Below are 26686 nucleotides of genomic sequence, written 5' to 3' on the forward strand. Positions count from 1 at the left end.
TGTGCAGAAAGAACTTCGACGTCTCCTCGGCGTTCGGGGCTCAGTTCCTGCAGAAGGGCGCACGATGGTGGAGGAGGAGATGAGGGCGTGAGAGGGGTGAGTGTGACTGTGTGTGGGGGGACGCGGCTCGGAGAGGCGGCGCGAGGCGTGGCTCAGCCATCGGACACAGGTGGGGTGACCCAGCCATACTTCTCGTGCGTCTTCACCAGGCTCTTGAAGGTCGCCTCTGCTTCCTTGCGGCTGAAGGATTTTTTGGACTTGCCGGCTTTTCTGCAGATGCGGCCCTGCAGGAGAAAAGAGAAAGAACCAGGTGAGGGGCCAGGAAACAACTGAAATTTTTATTGTCCCACTGTCCTCATGAGATGCAGAGAGGGGATGGGAGACCCTGGCGATTGCTCTAACTCAGGGGTCCTAGAAATTTTTAGATACTGTCTCTCAGAACGATGGCAGGCCGAACTATAGTTGTTTTGTTTTGTTGTGTTGTGTTGTGTTGTGTTTGGGAGTTACACCCCCCCGCTGTATTCAGGGTGGCTTTGCACTCAAGGATCATCTAGGTGGTATTAGGGGGGTAGAGAATGAACCTGTATCAACTGTGTATAAGGCAAGACACTTGCTCACTGTATTATTACTTTGGTAGCCTCATTTAATTTTTATTTATTTGTTTACTTATTTTTGGTTTTTAGGCCATGTCTGGTGGTGCTCAGGGGTTACTCCTGGCTCTGCACTCAGAAATCGCTCCTGGCAGACTTTGGGGGACCATATGGGATGCCGGGTATTGAACCTGGGAACGTCCTGGGTTGGCCGCGTGCAAGGCAAACGTCTTACCCCTGTGCTATCACTGCAGCCACACAGACTATACATTTAAAAAAAAAAAAAACTATGAACAAATTCCTATGCATGATGCACATACCTTATTTTGAAGTTAAAAACAAAATGGGAACAAATACAGTATTTAAAATGAAGAACAAGTAAAGTTAATTCAACAAACTTATCAGTATTTCAATGGGAACTATGGGCCTACTTTTGGCGACCTGAAGTTATTTGGAGGACCACTGCCTGAGACTGAGACTGAGAAGAGGAGCCAAGAGACAGACAGAAGGAGGGAGTTGGAGAGTGGTTGCACATCCCACACTTGAGCACTGTGACTTGGAACAAGTTAGTGGCTACGCAGGATAGGCAGCAGGAGCAAAAACACCAGCGGGCCTCATGGACCCCTACTGTAGCTCATTCTTTTTGCATAATTCTGAGTGTGTCATCTGAACACACATGTCTACCAAGCCACAAAGCATTGCCTTAGAACCCAGCTGCCTGGTCTACACTAGGAAATCATGTCTCTTTTGTGATGACATATTCTGCCTGTCACTTTCCCTCCTTTTGTCCCCCAGTTCTGGCCCAGAGGGACCTTTTCCAACCCTTGCTGTTATGAGGAGCATTTTCAATAATGCTCAGATGCACACAAGCCAGCTGGACTCACTCTCCGGTTCTCACCGGCACCCACTTCTCTTCCTATAACCATCTTTTCCTTCTCTACTGACACACATGATGGTACTTTGGAGGGTTGCATTTGCAGCTGGCTGAGCATATAGATGTAACTAGACCTCCTGGGCAGGTGGTGTCAAGTTTTGAGGTTTATCATTAATTTCTGGGGCTAAGTTTTAGGCTTTCAAACCTTCGGAACACACAGCTATGGGACTATAAATTGTCTCGTGCCTGCCAAAGTGCCCAACACCAGTTATTTTTTTCTTTTTACTCAGTTTCCTTCCTTCCTTCCTTCCTTCCTTCCTTCCTTCCTTCCTTCCTTCCTTCCTTCCTTCCTTCCTTCCTTCCTTCCTTCCTTCCTTCCTTCCTTCCCTCCCTCCCTCCCTCCCTCCCTCCCTCCCTCTCTCCCTCCCTCCCTCCCTCCCTTCCTCCTTCCCTCCCTTCCTTCCTTCCTTCCTTCCTTCCTTCCTTCCTTCCTTCCTTCCTTCCTTCCTTCCTTCCTTCCTTCCTTCCTTCCTTCCTTCCTTCCTTCCTTCCTTCCTTCCTTCTGAGGCATCTTCACCCTAAAGTTCTACCCTGAAGACACAGGAACTTGAATCTGAGGGGAGGGCTGGGCCCACGTCTGTGGCAATGTCCTTAATAGTCACAAATGAACTCAACCGAAGTGCTCAATGCTGAGAGAAAGATGAAGAAAGGTGTGTTTTCTCTGTATACAGAACACTCCTCACTACCACACATGCAGTGTGATAGTGCTTCACTATCACAGTGAATATAGGTGAACCCTTCCCCCAATCTCCTTTTTCTCTAACCTCTTCTTTTGGTTTGTAAAAGCTCACCTGGTTTACAGGACCTCGACCCACGCTGGTGGGTAGAGCTCTGGATAATAAAGAAAGAATCTGGCTTTGGGCATGAGAGAGAAAGCACATGGCAGACAGAGGGAGCACGCGGCAGAGAGAGGCCATGAAGATAAAAGCAGACTGACTCCGGTTATCTTTTTCCCGCTGCTTGGTGTATTATTTCTCTGCCGCTATCTTGCTTCATCAGACCTGTTCTACTAGGGATTAGAAACACAGTGCCTGAGGTGGCCCTACCCAACTCGTGGATATTTTTTTATATTTTTATTTTCAAGTGACCATGCCTCATCACCACAAGAAATTCCTCGCTACCACAGAAGATGAACCATATTTTTGGTGACAGGATGGAGGGCTTCATATTAAGTGACATGGGTCTAAAAGAGAAAGGTTGATCTCACTCATAGTCTTGAGAACCACAGAGAAACCACAGGGAATAGACAGAACGAAAACAAGTCTCAGTATCTTTTTTTTTTTTTTTTAAGTCTCAGTATCTTGCCCACAGATCCTTGGGTGACCAAGGGGCCAGGCACAGTGTGGGGGAGGACTTAACTCAGTAATGGCTGGTGGGTAGATTTGCAACATTAGAGAGGTGTGGACCTGTACCCCTAAAATATGTACCACCTTGTATGCCACCATCACCTCTGTTAGGTCACACTTATTTTATCTAAAACAAAGATCATCCCTGGTTCCTTTGTATGTTTGTTTACAACTTGGATTTACCCCCAAAACAGAGATTGTTTTACTAGCTTAGGGTAGCTTAAGCTATCTGCCTTTACACTGTCCTTACTACCCCACCTGAGGATGAACTATGTACTCAATAAAAATGACAATTCTGGCACGCAAATGGCTCTCCATACAAGGTAGAAGACTGCCAGACAACACATGTTTCACCTCAGCCTGGTTTGGATTATTTCATGCATGACCTTGACTCAGACTCATTCACCTGAGGTTGGAGATATGGCGAGTGGGGTGATTTTATAACCTCCACGAATACAGCGGCACAATCACAGAAACTGTTGTGGAGGCCAATAAGTGAGAGAGCAGGTGGCTGGAATATCTGAGGCCCTAGGGTCAATGGTTCCCAAACTCCACCATGGCATATCTGTGGTAGTGTCTGAACACCACAGAGACTGACCCACAACAGCACGTGGATTAACTCCATTCAAAACAATAGGAAGGGAGTCTGGAGTGATAGCATGGTGGTAGGGTGTTTGCCTTGCATGCAGCAGACCCAGGATAAACCCGGGTTTGATCTCTGGCATCCCATATCGTCCCTTGAGCCTGCCAGGAGTAATTTCTGAGTGCAGATTCAGAGTAACTACTGACTACCATCAGGTATGGCCCCAAAACAAAACAAACAGACAAAAACAGACAAAAAAAACCAAACAAACAAAACAACAGGCAGAAAAGTCACCTCAGCTAGGTGTCTCCCCAGTGAGACACTAGAATGCCACAGGGCACCCTCAGTGGTATGAGACCAAGAACATAGGTGTTTCTGCTCAAGGGGGAATGTCCTTGGGGGTCAATAGGCCCTGCTGGGGTTCCTGGGGACTGGGTTCACAGACATGGTCTTGAGATGGGACATCAGGGGGTCTGAGACCAGTGGGGGCAGTAGGATTTGGGGTAGAGAGGCCTGGACCCCGGTTTCAATGCAGGAATGTCGAGGTCAGTGCTGAGGGAACTTGTCTGTACATGTGCCCAAACATACAGATATACATGTGTGCATGTGTGCATATGTGTATTCGTACATGTGTGTGTGATGGAGAAATCAGAGGTCTGGGAGTGTGGGCTGAGCTGGTCAAGGAAGCTCAGGATGGGTGTGTAGTCCTGCTGAGAAGCTGCACTGAGGGCCTGGGGAGGGAGAAGTCATCTAGGAAACAAGTGTTTGTGGCTCTGGCACGTTGTTCCCAGGAAACATTGGTCTGGCCTCCTCCTCCTCCTCCTCCTCCTCTTCTTCCTCCTCCTCCTCCTCCTCCTCCCCCCTTCTGCTTCCCCCTCCCCCCTCCTCCTCTTCCTTCTCCTTCTCAATTAGTAAGTTGTTCCTGATTGAGTTTCAGACATGTCCAACACCCTGTATCAGGGCACATTTCCTGCCACTAATGTCCCCAGTTTTCCTCTATCCTCCCCCCTGTCTGCTTCTGGGGAACACATTTTTCTTCTCTCCCTCCCTGTTATTTGCAAGATTGTTACTGAAATGGTATCATGCATATCACTCGTGGCTGTTTTTGATGCTTGCAAACCCATGCACCACCCCCCACTTCAAAGAAAGTTCCAGCAGTGATGAAATCAGTCCTGAGATAGATTATATTTTCTCTGATGAAGCAAGCAGAGAAAAAGAAACTTTTAGCCAAAATTTTAAATTTGAGTAGAATATCAGTAGAACAAGTTTAAACCTGATGAAATCAGTCCTGAGATAGATTATATTTTCTCTGATGAAGCAAGCAGAGATAAAGAAACTTTTAGCCAAAACTTTGAGTAGAATATCAATAGAACAAGTTTAAACCTGCTTTCTTTGGGGGAATGAGCTCCCTTGGGACCTTGCAGATCAACCCAGGGGCACTGGGGTTTGAGCTTAAAGCCTTACTCTGGCCAAGCAACACCACAAACCATTGAGCAATCTTCTGGGACCCTTAGGGCAGGAATTGAGTACTCCTCCCTGCAACCCTCTAGAACAGGGGTCTCAAACTCGCGGCCTGCGGGCCCTTTGCGGCCCTCCATACAACATTTTGCGGTCCTCTGTACATTTTGTGGCCCACGGCCGGCCTTCAAATATCACAGTATTTGCGATTATTTGCTTACCGAATAATTGCAATAAAAATCGCATTAGTAAGAAAAAAAATTGCATTAAACATTTTTTCTTACTAATGCGATTTTTTATTACGAATATTCAGTAAGCGAAATCCCTTATGCGGTCCTGCCTCACCCTGACTTTGCCTCCTGCGGCCCCCAGGTAAATTGAGTTTGAGACCCCTGCTCTAGAAGGATTGACAGGGGAATCAGACCTGCAAACAACCCACCAAAAGTCACCCAGGATTCTCACAGCTCTGGTCCTCTGCCCAGCCTCACAGCTCTCGATGCCCAGGGTCTGGGGTATTCTGACACTCTAGGGAACACCACGGAGAGCCCCAACTTTCATCTGCATCCTACTGGACTTGACTAGTAGGACAGACATGGAGCCAAGCTTGAGGATGCTTGGAGCCTCCCAACACAGCCCCAGATGCTCAAGCTGTCTCCCATAAACCACTTTCTCAAAAACTCAAAGTCTGGTTCATAGGGGTACAGTGAGAAGACTCCAGAACTATCTCTAAGTCCTCACAAGATAGCCAACTTCCTGCTAGACACTCGCCTCTCTCACAGGCTGATTCTCTTCTTTCCATTCATCAGCTTCCAGGTAACCATGTCAGATAACACTGCCCCACCCTGAAGGCCTCCTGGGTTTCAGGGATGGTGGGTGGTAGGACCCCAGTCATGTGTGCCCTGGGGAGGAATATGAGGAGAGGATACAGAAGGCTCAGGGGACACTGAAACCCAGTGGGCTAAAGCTTTCTCAGACCAGTTTCTTGAGAGAAAACACTCCCTCACCCAGTGTTACCCTCACTCAGAATCATCATGAACACTCCTCAGACCATGGACTCTTTTGCAGCTAATGGACCTCCACAGCCATCAACCATTGACGCTCAGTCCATTGACCCTCCCTGAACCATGGAACCTCCTCTATGGTATAGGATCTTCTCAGACTATGGGCCCTCCTCAGATCATGGATGTTCCTTAGACCTTAAGCCCTCTTCAAATCATGCACCCTCCTCAGACCATGGACTCTACTCAGATCATGAAATTTCCTCTAGGTCATGGATTCTCCTCTAGGCCATGGACCTTTCTCAGATCATGAGCCATCCTTAGACAAGGAACTCTCTTCTAGACTTTGAACTCTCATTTAGGCTATGGATATTTCTCAAACCATGTATCTTCCTCAGATCTTAGTCCCTCTTCAGCTCATGGACTCTCCTCAGATGATGGACCCTCCTCCAGATCCCTGATTACATCCTTTATGCCCCTGGTTCAGGACTGAACTCCAAAGAAGCATTTGTGGGGGTATGGCCAAGCCCCTTTGCATTTGTGAATGTTGGCATAACCCACACAAACTGAACTTCATACAGACTTTCTCTGGAGGTAAGAAAACTTAGGGCAAAGACTGCATGAACCAGGTTGGGGCTCTCAGAACAAGTGGGATCTTTCTGGCAAAGGCAAGGCTGTCTCCATAAAAATGTCCTGTGATTGTCATCCAGGTAGGAAGTCTGCCTGAAATGCCAAGTTCTAGTTTCTCCATCCAACCCTGCCCAGCCCAGGGCTGATTTCATTTGACCTACTAAAAACTACAGGTGCTTTTCTGGAAGCAGCCAGGATGGGCTATTCTTACTTTCAGGTCACGGCTTTGGGGAGGCTCCGACTACAGCTCTTTCATCTAGAAACGGCCATGCTGCTGGGCTTTGGCATGAAACAGAAATTGTACAGAGCCAAGGAGAGAATTTCATCAGTGGGCTGAGAAAGCATCCCGGGGCCTCTTCAGAGCAGCCCATGAGAAGTGACGAGTTTCGTGAGGCCTGAGCCCGCCCAGCTGCTCTGCTGTGGAACTTGCAGGAGTGCCCAGAAGGGTCCCTCATGGAAGGTGAAATCAAGACAAGTTTATGGGCCCAGGTTCTCAGAGCCAGCGGAGTGGCTGGGAACAGAAGATACTGGAGTACCCCATAGACAACACTCTGGGCTGTATCAATGAGTCTGCATTTTACTGATGCCATTTCGGGGCCTCCCAAGTGGTCATTGGATTTGTCAGGGGGCATCTCCTGGCAATTCTCAGCCAACTGAGTAGTTCAAGGGGAAGGGTTAATGTTTTGGAATTTAGGGCCACTATGTGCTTGCTGGGTGTGCTCTGCGGCCATTCCTGGTGCTGCCTAAGGGACCACATTGAATCAAAACCAAATGGAGGTTCTCACATGTGAGGCCTGTGCCCCAACCCTGCATGATCTCCCTGAACCTTGCAGTTTCTTTCTTTCTTTTTTATTTTTAGGGGTGCAGTGAGGTTGTGGCACACCTCATTGTGCTTAGGAGTTATTCCTGGCTTTGTGCTCAAGTATGATCCCTGATCCCTGGTGGTGTTCAGGAAAACCTTCTTGTGGTAGCAGTAATTTGAAATGGTATTGGCCATCTGAGTGCAAGGCGAGTGCTTCTCCCCTGCACTCTCTACTCTCTTGCAATTTCTTGCTTATTAGTTTGTGTGTTTTTTTTTGGGGGGGGTGGGCCTCACCCAGCAGTGCTCAGGGATGACTCCTGGCTATGTGCTCAGGAATTACTTATTCCTGGCAGTCTTAGGGGGAACCCTACATGATGCATGGGATTGAACATGGGTGCATCACGGTCAAGACAAATGTCCTCCCATTGTGCTATCATTCTGGCCTCCCATTCAATTAATATATGGGCACCTCACAGTCTATATTAATCAGAAGCAGAGTTTTTGGATCTACTTCCAACAGTCTCTGTCCATATGGGAAAAGACCTTTCTCTCAGGGTGGCCCGAGATTCTTCAGTCCATATGAACTGGTCATCAGGATTTTGTTCTATTCCTTCATTGTATCCCCAAACTGATTTCCCCTTATCATTGGAGACTTCGCCTTCTTCCTGATCTACCCATGGAAATGCCACCTATGGGTCCTGTCTTGAGTCCCAGCCCACGTGAAGCTGAGAGTGATGGAAAAGATGCTCCAGGGTGCCCCAAGCCTGCAAGGACGCAGGTGGTGACCCTGCCCAAATTGTTGAGACTGAGCGCCACTGTTCAGGGGTCTTTTCACTTTCTTTCCCTCCTCATGTGGCTTTTTTGACACAGGAGTAGAGAAGGAAGAAGAAAGCTCATTGCTTGCCCATGAAAAGCCCAATCCTTGTCTAGACTATCCTTCTGTCCACACTCCGCAAGGACTGTCCCTTTGGCCAGAGTCCCAAAGGACTGTCCTTTCTCTTAGAGTCCCCAAGATACCTGCAGAATGTTCCAAATGTCCCAATCAAATTCCCCTCAAAGAGGGACCAACATGGTTGGTCCTCTGATGTGTGGGTTACTAGCTGCACATCCAGGCTGCAGATGGGGGTGCCCAGAGGCCCTGGATGAATCTCTGACGCCAGGGGAAGGGGACTCTGAGTTGCAGAACAGGACACAGGGACCATGCAGTCCAGAAAGTGGCCAGAACATAGGGACTGTCCCTCTCCCTGTCACACTTTGGGGAGGACACAAATGCTTCCTGGATGAAGGTCTCATCACTCTAACTTCCCACTCTCTGGCCACTCCCTCCTCACTGACAACATTAGCACTGAGAACCCCACCCCGAGACTTCTGCAGAGAGTTCCTGAACCTGAACAATCTAGCACTCATTGGCAACCTAATGACCAGTTAGGGGGCAACTGGGTCTCGTGGTTGGGGGAACCAGATCTGCCTGCTGGAGATGGGCACATGTGAGGGGGTTTGAATGAACAGGTGTGAAAGGGCCTTATCTGAGAGACCCCACTTGCAGGTCCAGCCCTTGCCCTCCTTTCTCGAGACATGGCAGCACTTGAGAGTCTTAGCGATGCCCTTAGCCAAGAGAAAGATGCATGTTGGGGGTGGGTGCCTGTACTGACAGCAGGAAACAAAAAGAGAACACCATGACAATCTCCTGTGGTTGGCCACAGTACTGAGGAAGGCCCCATGCTTGGTGGTAAAGAGGGGGAGAGGAGAATGGGTGTGGGGGGAAGGGACGCTGGGTGCTATCTTGGTTCTGCTTCACAAAAAAAAATTTTTTTTGGAGCTGGAGAGATAGCACAGCAGTAGGGTGTTTGTCTTGCATGCAGCCAACCCAGGACAAACAGTGGTTTGAATACCGCCATCCCATATGGTCCCTGAGCCTATCAGGAGCAATTTCTGAGCTCAGAGCAAGGAGTAACTCCTGAGCACCGCTGGGTATGACACAAAATCCAAAAAAAAAAATTTCTTTTATGGCTGTCAGAGTCCGGACCTGCTAACCTCTGGACCCCAGAATTCCACATTACTCCATGTGCACCCCACACATGGTTTATACTGGACATTGGTGATAGCCAGGCCAGGAGCATGAAACAAGGGGCCATCTCCACTGACAGGCACTGGGTAGGTGCTGCGACATGCCAACCTGGACTCAGGGGCCAACCTGGCCCATGCTAGGCCCATGTAGGGAGTCAGGGCTTCCTGAGAAGATGCCAGCAGTGGGAGGTTGAGTCGGTGCTCGAGAGCCAGTAAAAGCCACAGAACAGGGCCCCCACAGGACAAGGAGAGTGGCCCACCATTCCCCAGGGAACACTCAGCCCTGTGCTTACAAGAGCTGCTATGAGAAGCCACAGAGCAAATCACCAATCGGTTTTCCTGCCTTCTGAGTGTGACTGGGGCTTGTGTGGAGTCAATACTCACACATACACACATGCACACCGTGTCCTGCACACACAAACACATACTGTGGGACGACACAGATGTGCAATTGCACACACATATATACACACACATGAACACACACAATGCACAAACACACATGCATGCACATATGGGTGAAAACACACACCACACTATGCACACACTAACCATGCACACACATTCATGATGCACATGAATGAACACACACATATATACGCACACACAGCTTCTTCCATCTCCCATTGGACCTGGCAGAAAGAATGGCCTCGGGGTTTCACCCGCCTCCCAGGGTATTATGAGTTTTTCTGGGCCACCTGGATGTAATAGTCTGTCGACCTCATTCTTTGTTGATGAGAAAAATACCTACATAGAAAATCCAAAAGGCTCAGTTGGATTTGAAAAACCTCTTTGTTGAGGTTTGAGCCCTTCACACATATACAGATGTCCACACACAGTTGTACACACATACACACGTGCAAACACAGATACACACAGATGCACACACACTCTCACACACAGATATGCACACATGCACATAGACACAGATGCACACAGATGTTCATACACTTGTACAAATGCACTTACACAGATGTATGCTCACATAGAGACACACATAGATGTACACGCAGGCATGCTCATTCATGCACACAGACACACACAGATAGCATTGAACATGGCTAATGTGCATTAGAGGATTCCCAGACTGTCCCCCAGTCAGATGTGTCCTGGACAGAGGCACTGGGTGGGGCAGGGCCTTCTGGGAGATACACTCATGGTTCATGGCATCACAGAGGGTGCTGGGAAATGGAGCTTGGATGGGGGAGGAACCTGCTGGAGCACAACTGCCACATGTGCTTCGAGAACCTGGGAGCACCGGGGAGTAGGTGTAGTCACTACAGGGGCAAGGGGTAGGAGCCTGCTCTGGGTACTGTGTGCTGTGTGCTAAGCTGATGAGTGAGAACAGCATGAGAGGCTGGGCAGGCAGCATTGAGTGGATCGCCTGGGTGAGAGACGCAGACCCTCCTCCTACACAGCCATGGCAGGGATATGAGAGCAGAAGTGGGAGAGGACATCTGGGGTGTGGGACAAGCACAGTCTCACGGCAGTGTGGCAGGGAAACAAAGGGGTGTGTGTTCTGCATTGCCCTTTAATTGTGAGTGGAAATTAGAGGACGCTCCGCACCATCCTGACTTCAATACAGATTCCAGATCTTCAATACAGAAACAGGATTCCAACAACATAGACTGTGTGAAAAATAAAACTAGTGGCACGACAGACAATGACCTGGACTGGACAAAATATTTTGCCTGGAGTCTAGAGTTGGTCTTATGCCAGGAAACTTCAGGGGTAGGGTCTCCTTGTATTTAGGCCAAGGCTTTTCCTTCCCATGTCCCCCATACTTTGGTGGGTCTATGCAAACAATAATTGACACTCTAACACTGTTTTTACTGTGTTCCTTTGACTCTAAACCTTAAAAAAAAAACCATTTAAACTTTTGAGGTTAAGTTAAACTAATATGTGCATGGAAATGTAAAAAACTACTATGCCTTCACGTTTAAGGAGTTACATAAATATTATGGCTTTAGATTGCTTGGTGTACCGCTAAGAAATGGTATAATGTACTACAATCTGGGGACTTTAGGGACTAAGTAATTGTACATGGGTTCGGTTTTATTTTTCTTAATGTTCTTTGACTGTAAGATCAAAAGTAAAGGGTCAGCAGGGGGATTTCTTGAGAACTCTGTTTTTGGGTGATTACCCTTTCACTGTAACTTTACCTTGTCCTCTTTGCATCATTGTTCACATAATTAAAAATAAATAAAAAACAAACAAACAAAAGGGGGTGTGACCACCTTAGTCATAGTTTCATTTCTTATTTGATTTTTGCTAAAGGGTGAGGAGGGGTCAGATGGACGCTCTCACTTTCATCATCACCATTACCTTCATCACCTCTATCATCACTCTCACCTCCATCATTTTCACCATTACCATCATCACCTCCACACTACCATCACCTTCATCATCACTTCACCATCATGTTCTTACCACCATAACCTCTATCACCACCATCACTTAGTCACTACTATCACCTCCTTGCCACCATCTTCTCCATAACCTTCACCACCATCACCATCATCTCCTCACCATCATCTTCATCATCACCGTCACCTCCATCATTACCATCACCTCATCACCACCATAACTTCCTCACCACCATCACCATCACTCTCATAACCCTCATCCTCCACAAAGGTGGAGAAGGCAGTGTCAGTACTGGCTCCTCACTCTAAAACAGGCTGTGTTTGGGGACAAAGCCCAAACACCCCTAACTGTGTGACAGCAGCATGTGTGCTCTGTGAAGGGTCCAGGAACATGCCTGCAAAAAAGTGGGCACAGTCTCTCCTTTGTCTGCTTTCTCAAGCCCCAGGGCCTCCACCTAAGGCAGCTCCTGTTCCCACTGGCACCGCAGCTCAGTAACTGTTGTGAAGTTGAACCAAATTAGAGCAATCTCCTTCCCTAATAAATCACTATTATCACAAGGGCAGATCAAAGTTGGCAGTCACAGAGAAAAATCCATTTGTTACTTTCCCCTCTAATCGACATTTTTTAGGTTATATGCATTTAGTGAAGAAATGAAAATATTCTGTCAGGCTTTGACAGAATATTTTCATTATGATATTAAACAGTCAGGAAAGTTACCCTGAAAAATGAAATGTAAACATCTAAGCACTTTCTGTCTGATTAAAAAGTTAATAAATTGGAGCCAGAGACAGCATGGAGGTAAGGCGCTTGCCTTTGCATGCAGAAGGACGGTGGTTCAAATCCCGGCATCCCATATAGTCCCCCGAGCCTGCCAGGAGCAATTTCTGAGTGTAGAGTCAGGAGTAACCCCTGAGCGCTGCTGGGTGTGACCCAAAAACAAAAAAATTAATAAATTCATATTTATCCTTGTAATTCAAATATGCCTTAATGGAGTATTACAATGACAATGTTTACTGGTTTTCTTTTATTTTATTTTTTGGTCACTACAAGAAGTGCCAAAGGGACCATATGCAGTGCTGGAGATAGAACTGGAGTCAGCCACATACAAAGCAAATACCTTCGTTGGCCACTGAACTATCTGTTCCCTCATTCACTATCTCCATACTCTATGTACCTCATTGCCCCTTCTCCTAAAGAGTCATATCAGTGCCCTCTGGTTGGTATTTTTTGTTTGCTTGTTTTTTTTGTTTGTTTGTTTGTTCTGGGGCCACACCCGGTGATTCTCAGGGGTTACTCCTGGTTCTGCACTTAGAAATTACTCCTGCCAGGCTTGGGGGACCATATGGGATTGAACCCGGTCTGTCCCGGGTTGGCTATATGCAAGGCAAAATGCCTTACTGCTGCACTATCACTCCAGCCCTTTGGTTGGTCTTTTCACTTTGGCCTTTGAGTCAATTCCATGTCAGTATATTACACACATGGATGGAACCATCCAATACATGTCTTCCCTTCTGACTTACTGTCCTTCTCTGTTCCTGTAATAGCTAGATTCCCTCCTCCGTATAATTGAGTCATAGCTTTATCCATCATCAATCGATAAGGTTGTCTCCACACTGAAAATCACGCTGCCATAAACACTGGAGTGTACTGAACATTCAGTTACTGTTTTCAGCTCAGGACCCAGAATGCAACTGGAGGATCCTATCATGGCTTTCACTTCTTGAGGACACCGCATCACATTTTTCAAGATGGTTGCAAAAAAAAAAAAAAAAAAAAGATGGTTGCCCCAGTTTTCATGGCCAGCAGCAAACAGCACAGAGGCATATCCTTTCTCTGCATCCTCTCCTCCCCGTGATACTGCTGTTCTGGTGTAAGCTCTTCAGAGATGCATGGTGGCCTCTCACTGAGTTTTCAACGGGCATTTCCTTGGTGATGTATAAAAATTAGCAATTTTTTCCACATGCATATCACTTTGTCTTTTACTGTTTGTTTTGGGACCACACCAGTGGTGCTAAGGTGTTACTCTCAGCTTTGTGCTCAGGGGTCTGTCATGACATTGGCCAGGGACCACACGGTCCTGGAGATTGAGCCTGGATGTCTCACATGCTGAGTCCTTTATTTCTTCATCCCCCTGTAGGTCCACCTAAAAAAAAAAGGTCTATTCCAAGCTTGCATTCATTTCTTGGTGGGGTTGCTTTATGTTTCTGCATTAAGTTGTCCAAATTCTTTATCCGCCTTGAATATTCACATCCACAACATAATAGATTTATGATATGGAAGTCTCTTCTGCCATTCAGCCAGCAGAATTTCTGTTCTATTTTGTTAGTTTACTATATTTTTTAATTTATGGTCATCTCATGTAAATGCTTCACATGCTGTAATCCCACTGGGGAAGTGAGAAGTGAATCTGGAGCAAGGCCACCACAGGAAATAATCCAAACCAAGCAGAGGAGAGATTAAACACCATTCTAGGGACCTTTCTACCATGTGGAGCAAGAGAGAGAGGCTGGCTGGGGCTGTAGTATTTATTGGGAAATTAGGACCAACCCCCATGGGTGGGACTAACTAAAATATAGAGCCAATCTAGAAGTTCTCCCCACCTAGGTGGGTCTTTGACATGTAAAGGAGGAAACTATAACTGTTAAGGGTAAACATGACCATCATAGTTCAGATGAAGGCTGGTTAACCCAATAATCCCAATTATTGAACTTTACATTTATTTCCTCTGCTATTGAGATAGTTCCCAGACCCATTTCTAATGTTTATTACAGAATCTTCCCCATGTGTTATCTGCTAAGGACTTTCTAGTTTTGAGCTTGGCATGAAGATTTTTGTTAGGGGGGGTTGGGGTACATCCAGCGGTGCTCAGGGTTAACTCCTGACTTTATGCTCAGAAATTACTCCTGAAAAATTTGGGGGAACTGACTATATGGGGTGCTAGGGATTGAAGCTGGGTTGACTGCATGCAAGGCAAACACTGTCCACTATGCTATTGCTCCAGCCCCAGGCATGAAGACCTTTAACATGGTGTATTTGTAGATGGGTTTGAGAGTATTCCAGTTCCAGTTTCACTCTTTTGCACATGGCTATCCAGTTTTCCCAGTACCACATGTTGAAGACACTCTCCTTTCTCCACTGTAGGCTCTTCCCTCCTTTATCAAATCAAATATTGATAAGTGTGTGGGGTTTATTTCTGGATTTTCAATTTCATTCCATTGGTACGTGTCTATTTTTATTTCAATATCATACATTTTTAATTACCGTTGCTCCCGAGAAGTGTTCAGTCAGGAAACATGAGGCTTTATTTTTCTTTCTTTCATAGGATGGCCACAGTGGCTGGAAGTCATTTACAATTCTATGTACACCTTATTGTTGGTGGGAATTGGGACAGTGTTCAGGGGTTACCCTCAGCTTAGGACTTGGAAGTCACTCCCAGCAGCGCTTAGGGGTATTTATGGTGAGTGCCAGGGTAGAATCTTGAACCTCCTGTATGCAAAGCAGATGTTCATCTTGTGAGCCATTTTCCTACTCCTAAACCTTAGTATTTGTTTTTTTGTTTATTTATTTGTTTGTTTGGTTTTAGGGCCACACCCGGTGGTGCTCAGGGGTTACTCCTGGCTCTGTGTTCAGAAATCTCTCCTGAAAGGCTCAGGGGACCATATGGGATGCTGGGAATCTAACCAGAGTCCATCCGGGATTGGCCTCGTACAAGGCAAACACCCTACTGTTATGCTATTTCTTCAGCCCCTAAACTTCAGTATTATTTTCTTTAAGAATAGATTTTTCTGGAATTTTAATTGTGATTGCAATTTATCTGTATAATGCTCTTGGTAGAATAGATGTTTTAGCAGACTTGATTTTCCCCATCTCTGTCATACAGTTTTTATTATACAGGTCCTGCACCTCCTTCCTTAACTGTATTCATAGATGTTTAATTACTCTTTTTTTTTTTTTTTTTTTTGGTTTTTGGGCCACACCCTGTGACGCTCAGGGGTTACTCCTGGCTATGCGCTCAGAAGTTGCTCCTGGCTTCTTGGGGGACCATATGGGACGCCGGGGGATCGAACCGCGGTCCGTCCTAGGCTAGCGCAGGCAAGGCAGGCACCTTACCTCCAGCGCCACCGCCCGGCCCCTGTTTAATTACTCTTGATGCAGTTGTAAATGGGATTTCTTTATTCATTTCTTCTTCTTAGTTGTTGCCTGAACAGAGGAATGCTACACTTATTTGCATGTTAATTTGGTGACTTCTGCTGTCCCCATTAACTGCTTCTATCCTCTTTTTGTCTGTAGGGTTTGGTTTTCTTTTGGGTTAAGGGCCACAGAAGGCAGTGATCAGGGCTTACTCCTGGCTCTGTGCTCAGGATCACTTCTGACGGGATTGAAGGGATATATGAGATGTAAGAGATTAAGTCTATGCTGGCCACGTGCAAAGCTAGTATTCTTCCTGCTATGCTTCCTCTATGGCTCCTAGTACTGTCCACCCAGGCCTGTTCACTCAGTACTATTTGTTTGAGTAAACAGTTCTTAGTCTAATCTAATTCTTCTTTTCATGTGCTTGTTTCACCTAGGTGGGAAGCACCTCTGGACAGCCCCCCCCCTATTTGTTCTCTACCCATGGGAGAGTCCAATAAAGACTTTGAGTCAGCAGTAGCTCAGCGGTAAAACATTTTTGCCTTGCATGTCGTTGACCTAGAATGGACCATGGTTTGATCCCCCAGAGTCCCACATGGTCCCCCAAACCAAGAGAGATTTCTGAGCCCATAGCCAGGAGTAACCCCTGAGCATCACCAACTGCGGCCCAAAAGCAAAAAAAAAAAAAAAAAAATTTAAAAAAAGAAACTTCTTCTGGTTTCGGTCCCACAGCCATCCTGCCTGCCTGCCAGTAGTACCCTTTGCCTACTTGCAGATAGCTTATGGGGGAAGTTCCTGAATCTGTTTTATGTCTCTAACTTGTGCGGATTATTTCCTGTGTTGGTGTTGCTTCTAGACACACAATCCCAAATTCCCTGGGACTGGGGCATGAAGCTTCCACTATAACAGTCCACCTGTACTAACCACCCAGGCCCGTCCACCCAGGTCTTTATGTCCAGGACTGCAAAAGAAGTTTCCTTCACCCCTAGCCCCCAATCATCCTGGTTTCCCACTGCCTCTTGCCCATGATGGACCCAGGTCCCCTAACAACACCTTCACTCTCAGAGCAAATGCACCTGAGAGTTGATGGGGTGAACACAGTAAGCCCTGATTCCCACTGAGATGACCCATCATTATAACTCTGCCTTCTCAGAGCCTTAACCCTGTGGCCACTCTCTTGTCTGCTGGACCGGGAACACTTGGGGACGCTGAGCCTGTGAGTGAGCAGGAAGGTGTGAGAAGATGCCACCTTCCAGCTCTGACATCTCCTTTCGCAGAAAAGACCAACAGTTCCGAATGTTCTAGAACAAGAAATCAAACTGAACAACCCAGCATCAAAGCCCTAAGGAAAGTCTGAGGAGAGAGTTGAGAGGCTAAGCCCCCGCTTCTGTGTGGCTGCACAATCAGTGTTGTCAGCGATGCCCAGTGTGACCTGGCTGTGCTCTACCTGGGGTCTTCAGGTGCTACAGATACTTCCCCTGCACTATAGCCAGTAGCACAGGAACCCCACAGATTAAGGGATGCAGCCCCAACAAAGAACCAGAGACAGCAAGTGTAGAAGCAAATGTAAACACAACAGAGGCCCAAGTGAACATAAGCAGAAAGTACACCAGAGTCATCTCCCCCTAGGAGTTTGCAACTGAATGTGTAAACATCACAGCAGATATGTGTGTGCCCCAGAAGAGCAGGAAAAGATGGGAACAGTCGACTTGACTCAGTAGAGGATGCAGTATCCATGCCCAGCACCGACTCTGGTCCCATTTGGACCTTGCCTGAGAAATGCCACTTGCTGTCCAGAGGCTCATTCTTTCCCTTCCTACTCCTCCCTGCAGACCCCCCCCCATAGCACCCCTACATTCTCTGGAGCCCAGATGCTGTTCTCCATGTTTGCAATCTTTTCCCTTTAAATCATGTGCTCATTGGTTTCAAGGCTCAACTGAGAATTTTCTGAAGCCATTTCTACACCGTTGTATTAGGAAAGTCACAGCCAAGTCAGCTGGAAGAAGAAAGACAAGGTGAACACACTTATCTGTGGTCCATAGGAGAACAGGACGAGGAAAGATCATGGAGAAAAGGGATAATGCCCAGGTCTCCCTTGAGTCCAGAGATTAGGGAAGAGAACAGGAGAGGAAAAAAATCAAGGCAGAGAGGAAGATGAGAAAGAGAAGGAGGGAAGGAACAGGGGTCTGGGTACAAGTCATACTGAGGATGTGGGAGAGTGGTCCAGCTCTATGTCCACAGAACAGTCTCACTATTCATACTGAAAACATGAGAGCTAAGCTGCAGCCACCTAATGTGCCTGTCAAGGTGCCTGTCTAGGTGGCAGGCAGGGTGTGAGGGAGGTTGTATGGGAGGTGAAGGATGGGATGATGGAGCCTGGGAGCATTGGTGATGGGACTTGACACTGGAGGTAGGTTTGTTGTTAAAATATTTTATGCCTAAAATCCAACTATCAATAACATTGTAAATCACAGTTCTTTAAATATAAAATTTAAAAAAATGGGGCCAAAGTAATAGCATAGTGGGGGAGGGCATGCCTTGCATGCAGTCAACCTGGGTTCAACCCCCAGCATCCTATCTGGTCCTATAAGCCCTCCAGGAGTGATTCCTGAGTGCAGAGCCAGGAGTGACCTCTGAGTGCTGCGGTGTCTGGCCCAAGCCCTCACCGCCAAAGAAAAAGTAAAGTGCAGCCACAGCACAGAAGCCGCTAAGTTGATGATGAAGGAAACCCAGGTGGGCTCAATGCTCCAATGGGCTGTGATTCTGCAGAGAAACCAGCATGCAAAGTGTAGGAGCAGTTAGCAGTTGCAGGATTTCAGAGGTGAGCTGACGCGTGAACGTGTCTCTCTCAAGCTTGAGAGACTCCCGACACTGTGCTCTGACACCCCAATAAGTCACTCTGTTGGACTTTCCCTGCTGGGTTGGGAGTCAGATGGGGCAGAAGCCTTCCCTTGCCCCATGAATCTCAGCTTTGTGCTCAGCATTCTGGGCAACTGGATTCATGGTACAGTGTTATGTTACACCTTATTTTATGTAAAACAAAGATCATTCCTGGTTCCTTTGTATGTTTGTTTACCACTTGGATTTATCCCAAGAGATTGTCTTACTTGTAAACCTGGGTGGTTTCTGTACTCAATAAAAATGGCAGTTCTTGCAGGAAACAAAGTTTCCATATGAAGTAGAAGACCGTCAGACTACATGTATTCACTCTCAGCCTGGTTTAGATTATTTCATGTGTGATCCTGATTGAGACTCGTTCACCTGAGGCTGGAGATATGGCATGTAGGGTAATTTTACAGGACAGTGTGGAAATTTCTGTGCATGAGGACTGCCCAAAAGCATTTAGGAAGGGGTTGGGGGCTCATTCTCTGCTGTAACCAGCTTGTTCTGCCCAGTCCTGCACAGCAGACCAACTTCTCTCTACCGAGAGCCCTCCAGCCTTGTGGGGACAATGAGGCCCCAAAAGGAAGGGAGGGCGAGGATGCTCCATGGAACTCCTCCCAAGTCCTGTTCTACCAGCGGAATGAAGGTCTGTTTCAGTTGTATGTGTTGCTCTCAGGTGCTTGTGAAAATGAGGGTACTGGTCTTGTTCCTCCTGTTCCCTACCAAATCTGCCTCCTGACAGCGTTCTTCACCTCCTGGTCTTCCAGAAACACCTGTACAAAAACGCTTGGTAAGACCCATTGCTAAATGCCAGAGTGGCTTTCGGAGTCTGACTTTTATGGGGCATAATGGGGCCGAGGACACTGAGAATAATAATGGGCATTAAGGTGCATATTTAGGGATGACAGTGGTGTGTATTTGAAGAGAACATTCCCTCCTGTGATGGGCTTCCTCAGCAGCAAAAGGAATGAATCTGACCCGAAGACAGGAAGACCTGAGAGGTTCTTGAGCAAGCAAAATCATAGAAGGAGAACAGCAGTGGCGGAGTTCAAGAAGAGAGTTGTAGAGCCCAAGAAGAGCATTGTAGGGCCAGCTAGAGCACTCTAGGCCCCAAGAAGTGCACTGTAGGGCCTGAGAAGAGCACTGTAAGTCCCAAAAGAGCACTCTAGGGCCATCACAGAGATCAGCGATGGCTTTGCTGAGGCAGTAGGAAGGTGATTTGGAGAAATGATTTGTGAAATTGTGGTCATGTATGAAAAAGAGCCCAGTGGATGTAAGTATCCCCTTGAAATACTAGAAGACCTTAGATCGCCTCATTGGTGCTGATAAAAAGCTGGAGATGGGACAAGGTCCCACTTTCTCTGGATCTACTGCAATAAATGTGGGACAAGTTCTTTCCTTCTTCTCTTCCTCTTCTTTTTCCTCCTCCTCTTTCTTCTTCTCTTTTTTCTCCTTCTCCTTCATTTGTTTTTTAGGCCATACCAGAAGCACTCAGGGCTTACTACTGGCTCTGTGGTCAGGAATCACTCCAGGTAGTGCTTAAGAAACCATATGGGGTGCTGGGGATCAAACCAGTGTTGGCTATGTGCAAAGCAAGCACTTATCTGAAATGGGTTAATTCCTTAAAAGAAAGCAGCCATAATGAAGTAATCATATGCACACTATTTCAAATCCTATGCACACTATTTTACACAGTTAAAAGCATCATTTTCAGGGGAGTGATGGGTGTTCCTGGAGTCATAAGCCATGCAGTTTTCCTGTCCCAGGGCCATAGGTGAAGGGAAGGGATGCTTGAGACACCCACCCTCTAGGACTGATCTGTGTACCTCAGACCCCCCCCCCAATCTTTCTCAGCCATGGTCAGACATATGTCAGGATTCCATTTCAAATGAAATGTCTAAAAATTAACCACTGTAATTCAAGCCTGCAGAGCTCAAACATGGTTTTATTCGGGAATTATAATTTCCTTTAAGTTTTATGCCATTTTACTAGCAGATAGAGGCAACATTTTAGAGAACACAAGACTCTTAGAGGTGAGGATGGTGCAAGTCGATGGTAAAGGAAGTGGAGACAGAGCAAACTGGATAGGTGCGTTGTGTTGGGAGCAGCCACTGTGTGTGGTTTGGGTGGGATTTTCAGGCATTTTCCATGTGGCACCAAGGAATTTCCTGCCCTGCTCTTGGCCCATCATCCATCCTCTCTTCCTGGTTGATTCTAACAGACACTTGGGTGGTGTCTCTCTTTCACATAAGCCTCCCAAACAGTCCATTCCCACGGAGCAAGAAATTACCCTCCACCTCAGCGGCTGGATAACTCTGAAAAGCTGCACTTTCAAAGCCTGTCATTGTCCATGGCCTACAATTAATTTAAACCCCTGGTGAATTTAATTCCATATTTCTGCCATAATATTTGCACTTTTGCCTGGCTGAGAAGGCAAACGGAGTCAGGGGTGTCTGTCATCCCTTGTGAAGGGCTTTAACATGGTAAAGACTTGCAGCAATTAATTTTTCTACAGTTACACCCAATTCCTGAGTGGGATCTCCTGGGAAGTAAAATAGAACCCCAGTGGGGCAATCAAAAGGGGCCTCAATTCATGTGTATAAAATAAATAATTGTTGAAGTAATTACAAATACAAAATGTCCAACTTTCTAAATAGGTAATAGGTGATTTTTTTTATTCTATCTATTCTATATATCGGTTATAGCCCATATATAACCATGTTTTGATTTGGGGAAGTATCTGATTTTCAAGACCTCAAATTGGCAAGCAGACCCAGGTAAAATATATTTCTGAAATTTTTTTCTTTTTTTGTTTCAATTCCTAAGTGAGCTGAATGAATTTCAAGTTAGGAAATTTCTGATCCGGACTGGAGAGATAGCATGAAGGTAGGGCATTTGCCTGGCATGCAGAAAGACGGTGGTTCGAATCCCAGGGGGAAAAAAAAAGGAAATTTCTGATTCATGGTGACAGTGTAACATGATTCATCTCAAAGGACTTTTAATAAAGAGATTGTGGGAATTCTTGCCAAATATTGTGACGGAGAAATAGTATTTATTTTATAGAAAATTATTTTTAAGGTAGTAATTTCTTCAAGTTGAGTGGTTTTGCCAATGTAACAATTATGTTCAAAAAAACACATCTTCCCTGAGTTATTTTCAGAATCTCTCAAGTCTAAAAGTGCTTCCTCTTTTGTGTCTAGAAGAAATCTCTCTGTAATTAGGATCCATCTGCTACAGTTTGAAAGAATCGAGCATTCTTCCATTTCATGGGGTCGAAATGGCGAATGGAGACAGAAGTGGTTGTTTATCTTTGCTGCGGTGGAGATGAATTTCTGGTGAATTTAGACACAATCAGTTCTTCAACTTTGCCATGAATGTAGACAAGTTTATGATGAATTTAGACCCAGGCGGGTACTCAAACTTGCTACCAGTGTACACAACTTAAGGTAAATTTAGACACAATCAATTCCTCAACTTTGTTGCTGGTGTAGACAAGATTATGGTGAATTTAAACCCAAACAGGCATTCAAATTTGCTGCTAGTGTAGATAAATGCCTGGTGACTTTAAACACAATCGGTTTTTCAGCTTTGCTGCTGGTGTCTACGAGCTTTCGGTGACTTAAGACATAAGCAGTTCTTCAATTTCGCCGCTAGTATAGACAAATTCTGGTGAATCTAGACAGAAGGAGTTATTCCACTTTGCTGCAGGTTCGGCACCACATGCTAAGACACCATAGATGCCTCCCCAGGTGGTCAACATGGAGTCTGGAAGCCCCTGACACCATATCCTTGCAATGCCAGGGCAACCGCCAAAGTGGGCATCCACGCTGCATGTATCACACAGTTGCAGAAGTGGCTTCTCCTGGTTTTCAACCGCTTGAGAGTCCCCCCGCTTCCATGTCCCATCCCTCGGGTACAGGCTCCATATCAGCAATCTGTTTCTTCCCATAAAAGGACAGAAGTCAAGAGATGTGGCAGGAAGTTCATCCACTGACCCATGATGGGCTCCATGTACTGTCACTGGCCCCGAGAAGCTGCTTATCATATTGGTGACTGCAAACATGACCAAGATGAAAGAGACCAGCCCAGACAGGCAGTTCCAGTGGAGACACACCAGCTAGGCACAGGCTATGCGGCAGGAGGAAAAGGTAGCAGGAGTGACAGAAAGTAGTAAGGCAGGAGGAGTGAGGCTTTGCCAGTCCTGGCCCAGGATGGTCTTGGAGGGAGGCAGCAGAGGTCTTGGAGCAGCTCATATAACTGAGGAGGCTAGGGAGTCCTCTGTGAAGGGGGGGGGAAGCACTTTCTTGGCATGGGCACCAGGGAGCTAAGGGAGGGAGGAGAGCAGGAGCCTACACTTCATTGAGGTGCCAGAAGGGAAATCCCTCGAGGCCATGGTGTATGTATGCAGGGAAGCATCCCAGTAGGCAGTGCTGGGGCACGGTATGTGGTAACAGGTCAGGACTCAAGAGGTGTAAGGATCACAATCAAGGTGTTGCAAGGTGGAAGAGGCATCAGGAGGGACAGAGAGGTAGAGAGCGCTGGTCCAGGGAATCCATAGGAGACTGATGTGAACTCATGGAGGTGAGGACCAGGGAGGGAGAAGCAAATGGTAGGTACAGGGAAAGGATGAAGGATTGGTGGGTGACTGAATGATGGAGTGATGGGTAGGTAGATGGAGGATGGGGGGTGGATAATGACAGGTAGACAGATGAATGAATGGGTGAGGGAATGAGTGGATGGATAAGGAACAGGGTGGATAAATGGCGGATAGATGGTGGATGGATGATAGGTGAATGGAGGAACGAGCAGATGAGTGAGAGGAAGGGTGATGATAATGGGAAGATGGATAGTGGATAATGATAAATAAATAAGTGGATTCACAGATAAATTAAGGGAAGAGTGGATAAGAGGAGTGATAAATGGATAACTGGATGAATGAATAAATGGAGGGAGAGATGACAGGTAAGTGGATGGATGGAGAGAAGGGTAAAAGGCTGGCTGACTGGCTGGCTGGAGAGTGCAAAGGTGAGGAAATTACAAATACTGCTCTTTACCAGATGGCTGACTGAGAAAGAAAGCTGACATACTTCCAGAGAAATCCTGGCCTCACAACTCTCAGATATATTTGGGAAAAGCCCAGCTCTTTCTACTTGCTTATTAGGCACCCAACAATGCTCAGAAAGCAGGCCAGGCCTGACTGTCAGGGTCAAGGTAATGTGAGGTGAGATGGGGCCTGTCATGTGAGGACCCCACATCTGCTCCCAAATTCCCTGGCAGACCCTGGGTCAGTTCTCAGGGTCCCCGTGTTCCAGGAAGGGGGATTGCCAAGGCCATACAAAGTCACTGGGACGGCTGGGACAGTTCCCACAGATCTGGGCATTTTTTTGTGTGTGGTTTTTTGGGTCACACCCGGCAGTGCTCAGGGGTTACTCCTGGCTCCATGCTCAGAAATTGCTCCTGACAGGCATGGGGGACCATATGGGACACCTGGATTCAAACCGATGACCTTCTGCATGAAAGGCAAATGCCTTACCTCCATGCTATCTCTCCGGCCCCAGATCTGGACATTTTTGACCTCATAGCAGGGCCTACTCCAGGGCTGGGTGAGCAATCTTGGATGTTCCTTCGGGGTTCACATTTGCTCTGCTGTGGATTGCTGACCACAGTGGGGAGGATGAGGCTGTGACGGAGACCCCTACAGGAGTGGGCATGGGGATAACAGTCAGGGCTGGCAGTAGAAAGTTATATCCAGTAAGGTTGCTGGGGGAAGTGAGAGTTCTTAACCCAATGCCCTCCCACCCCAGTCCCCAACCACTAAGGATGCTTCTCAGCTGTGATCACACATTTCAATTCTGTGATTCTTTTTTGTTTTGTTTTTTTGGGCCACACTTGGTAGTGCTCTTGGCTCTGCGCTCAGGAGTCACTCCTGACAGACTTGGGAGGCCCTATAGGATGCTGAAAATCAAAACTGAGTCAGCAGCATGCAAGGCAAATGCACTCTCCACTGTGCTCTTGCTCCAGTTCCTAATTTTTATTTTATTTTTTAAAATTTTACTTTATTGAAACCATTGTGATTTACACAGTCCTTCATAGCTGGAATTCAGACATACAGTGAATCCCACTGCCAGTGTCAACCTTCTTTCACCAATGCTCTCCAAGTGCATTCCATACCACACTCCCCTGCTCCCCAGCTTGGCATTTTAACAGAACCATTTTAAGTTTAGATTGTTCAAGTTTGGATCTCTTGATTCCATTGTTGTTGCCTTTGGCTTGGATATTTAGTTCTGTCTTTTTTTGACACCAACAATGCACCTGAGACTGCTTGGCCCCTGGCCCCATCCTTTCATATTTGTGTTTCTCCTCTTCCACTGTTTCTTTCCTTTTCCTCACTATACTCTGGAGCCAAGGTAACCCCTAATTATGTAATTCTTAATCTTAAACCCCCAAGGCTGATGTGGGCCCAGGAGGTCTGAACTTCCCAGAGGACAGCCCTGGTCTGGCAGATGCTGAAGGCTCCTGAAAGCCAATCTGGTCTCTGCCTGCAGGGGAGGGGAGGAAAGCAAGTCCTACAGTCCCAATTCCCCTGGTCTCCACCACCTCCCAACACAGGCGAGCAGGCTTCAGGAGTGGCAAAATGGGTCCAAAGAACTCACTCAGTCTTGGTGACTGGCTTCTTGCATAGACACAAAACTTACTGGGCTGGTTCTTTAGTCACCAAAGTGGTGAAAGAAGTAGCTGGCCTGAGGCAGAAAGGGATGGAGGGAAGAAGGGAGGCAGATCAGGCTTCATAGCCAGCCTTGGCCGAGGGTCTCGGCACACACTTGGCACCAACAAGCTGGGTGGCATGAAGCAAAGTTGGAGAGACAGAATAGCTGGTAGATCTTGCCTGGTTCCATTTTAAGGTCTCCCAAGCACCAGTCGTGATCCCGGGCACAGAGTCAGGAGTAAGTCCTGAGCACTGCCAGGCATGACCTGTCTCCCTCTCTCTACCAAAAAAAAAAAAGTAAAAAAAAAAAAAGCAAAGCTTGTCTCTGCTAGCCCAAATCCCAAACTCAGCAGACTCACACAGACAGCCTGGTTTGGGCATAGTCCCATGGCCACCTCCAGGAAGGCAGCGGCCACTATTATTAGCCATCAGGCAGGGAATGTGCCTGGCCAGCTGTGGAAAGCCCGCCAGCCCGTGGCTCTATTTTTACGGCCGGACTCTGTGTCCTCCAGGCCCAGGACGAGCTATTTTCTGTCCCAGCAGGCAGGCAAGCACGCAGAGACCTGCAAAGTCATCCTGCCGGGTCATTATATCCATCACCCACAAGGGGCTGGGACCAAGCAGGACCATGACTCAGCCCCATGGAGCCTGCTTGCTCGGTGGGTGAGTCACACCGCGTGACCCACTCCTGGGAGCCACTGTTCACACTCTGGGGCCCCCAACTACCTGAGACCCTGTCCCTGAGGCCAGCTGGCCTGGGGCCTGTCAGCTTGCCCCTGGGATCCTAAGGAGAGATACATTTTCCTTGTGTGTGGGATGTCCCTTACTTAGCCAGCCTTTGCCCGGAGAATTGGCACCCAAGCTCAGCTGTTCTGGCCGCCCTGTGTGTCCCCAAAGGCCACCTTGAGCCTGTGCCCAGGGCTGACAGGAATGAAGTTCCCCCTGGGGCTTGCTTTGGCTTCCCTGGAAGCACCAGGGAAGGCTGCATCTGTGTCTGTGTCTGTGTGTTTGAGTGTATATATGTGTATTGTATATGTATATATGAATGTGTGCATGGGTATTGGTGTGTATGTGTGTTAGTGTGTGTGACTGTGTGCACATGAATTTGTGTGTGAGTGTATATGCATGTGTGAGTATGTTAGCATATGTGAAAGTTGAGGGTATGTGTGACTGTGTGCACATGAGTCTGTG

General features: G+C 47.1%; 1 protein-coding gene across 1 annotated transcript in view; it reads right to left on the bottom strand.

The window, feature by feature from the left end:
• Nucleotides 1–17: 17 nt before the first annotated feature.
• The window catches only part of UBE2QL1 (ubiquitin conjugating enzyme E2 Q family like 1), a 35222-nt gene continuing 8553 nt past the window's right edge, over nt 18–26686 (bottom strand). The window contains exon 2 of the mRNA XM_049767940.1: nt 18–284. Within this exon, the coding sequence (XP_049623897.1) occupies nt 153–284 (132 nt within the window). The 3' untranslated portion in view covers nt 18–152. The remainder of the gene's footprint in view (nt 285–26686) is intronic.

The sequence above is a fragment of the Suncus etruscus genome, chromosome 2 (genome assembly GCF_024139225.1).
Source record: "Suncus etruscus isolate mSunEtr1 chromosome 2, mSunEtr1.pri.cur, whole genome shotgun sequence".
In the NCBI taxonomy this organism is placed as follows: Eukaryota; Metazoa; Chordata; class Mammalia; order Eulipotyphla; family Soricidae; genus Suncus; species Suncus etruscus.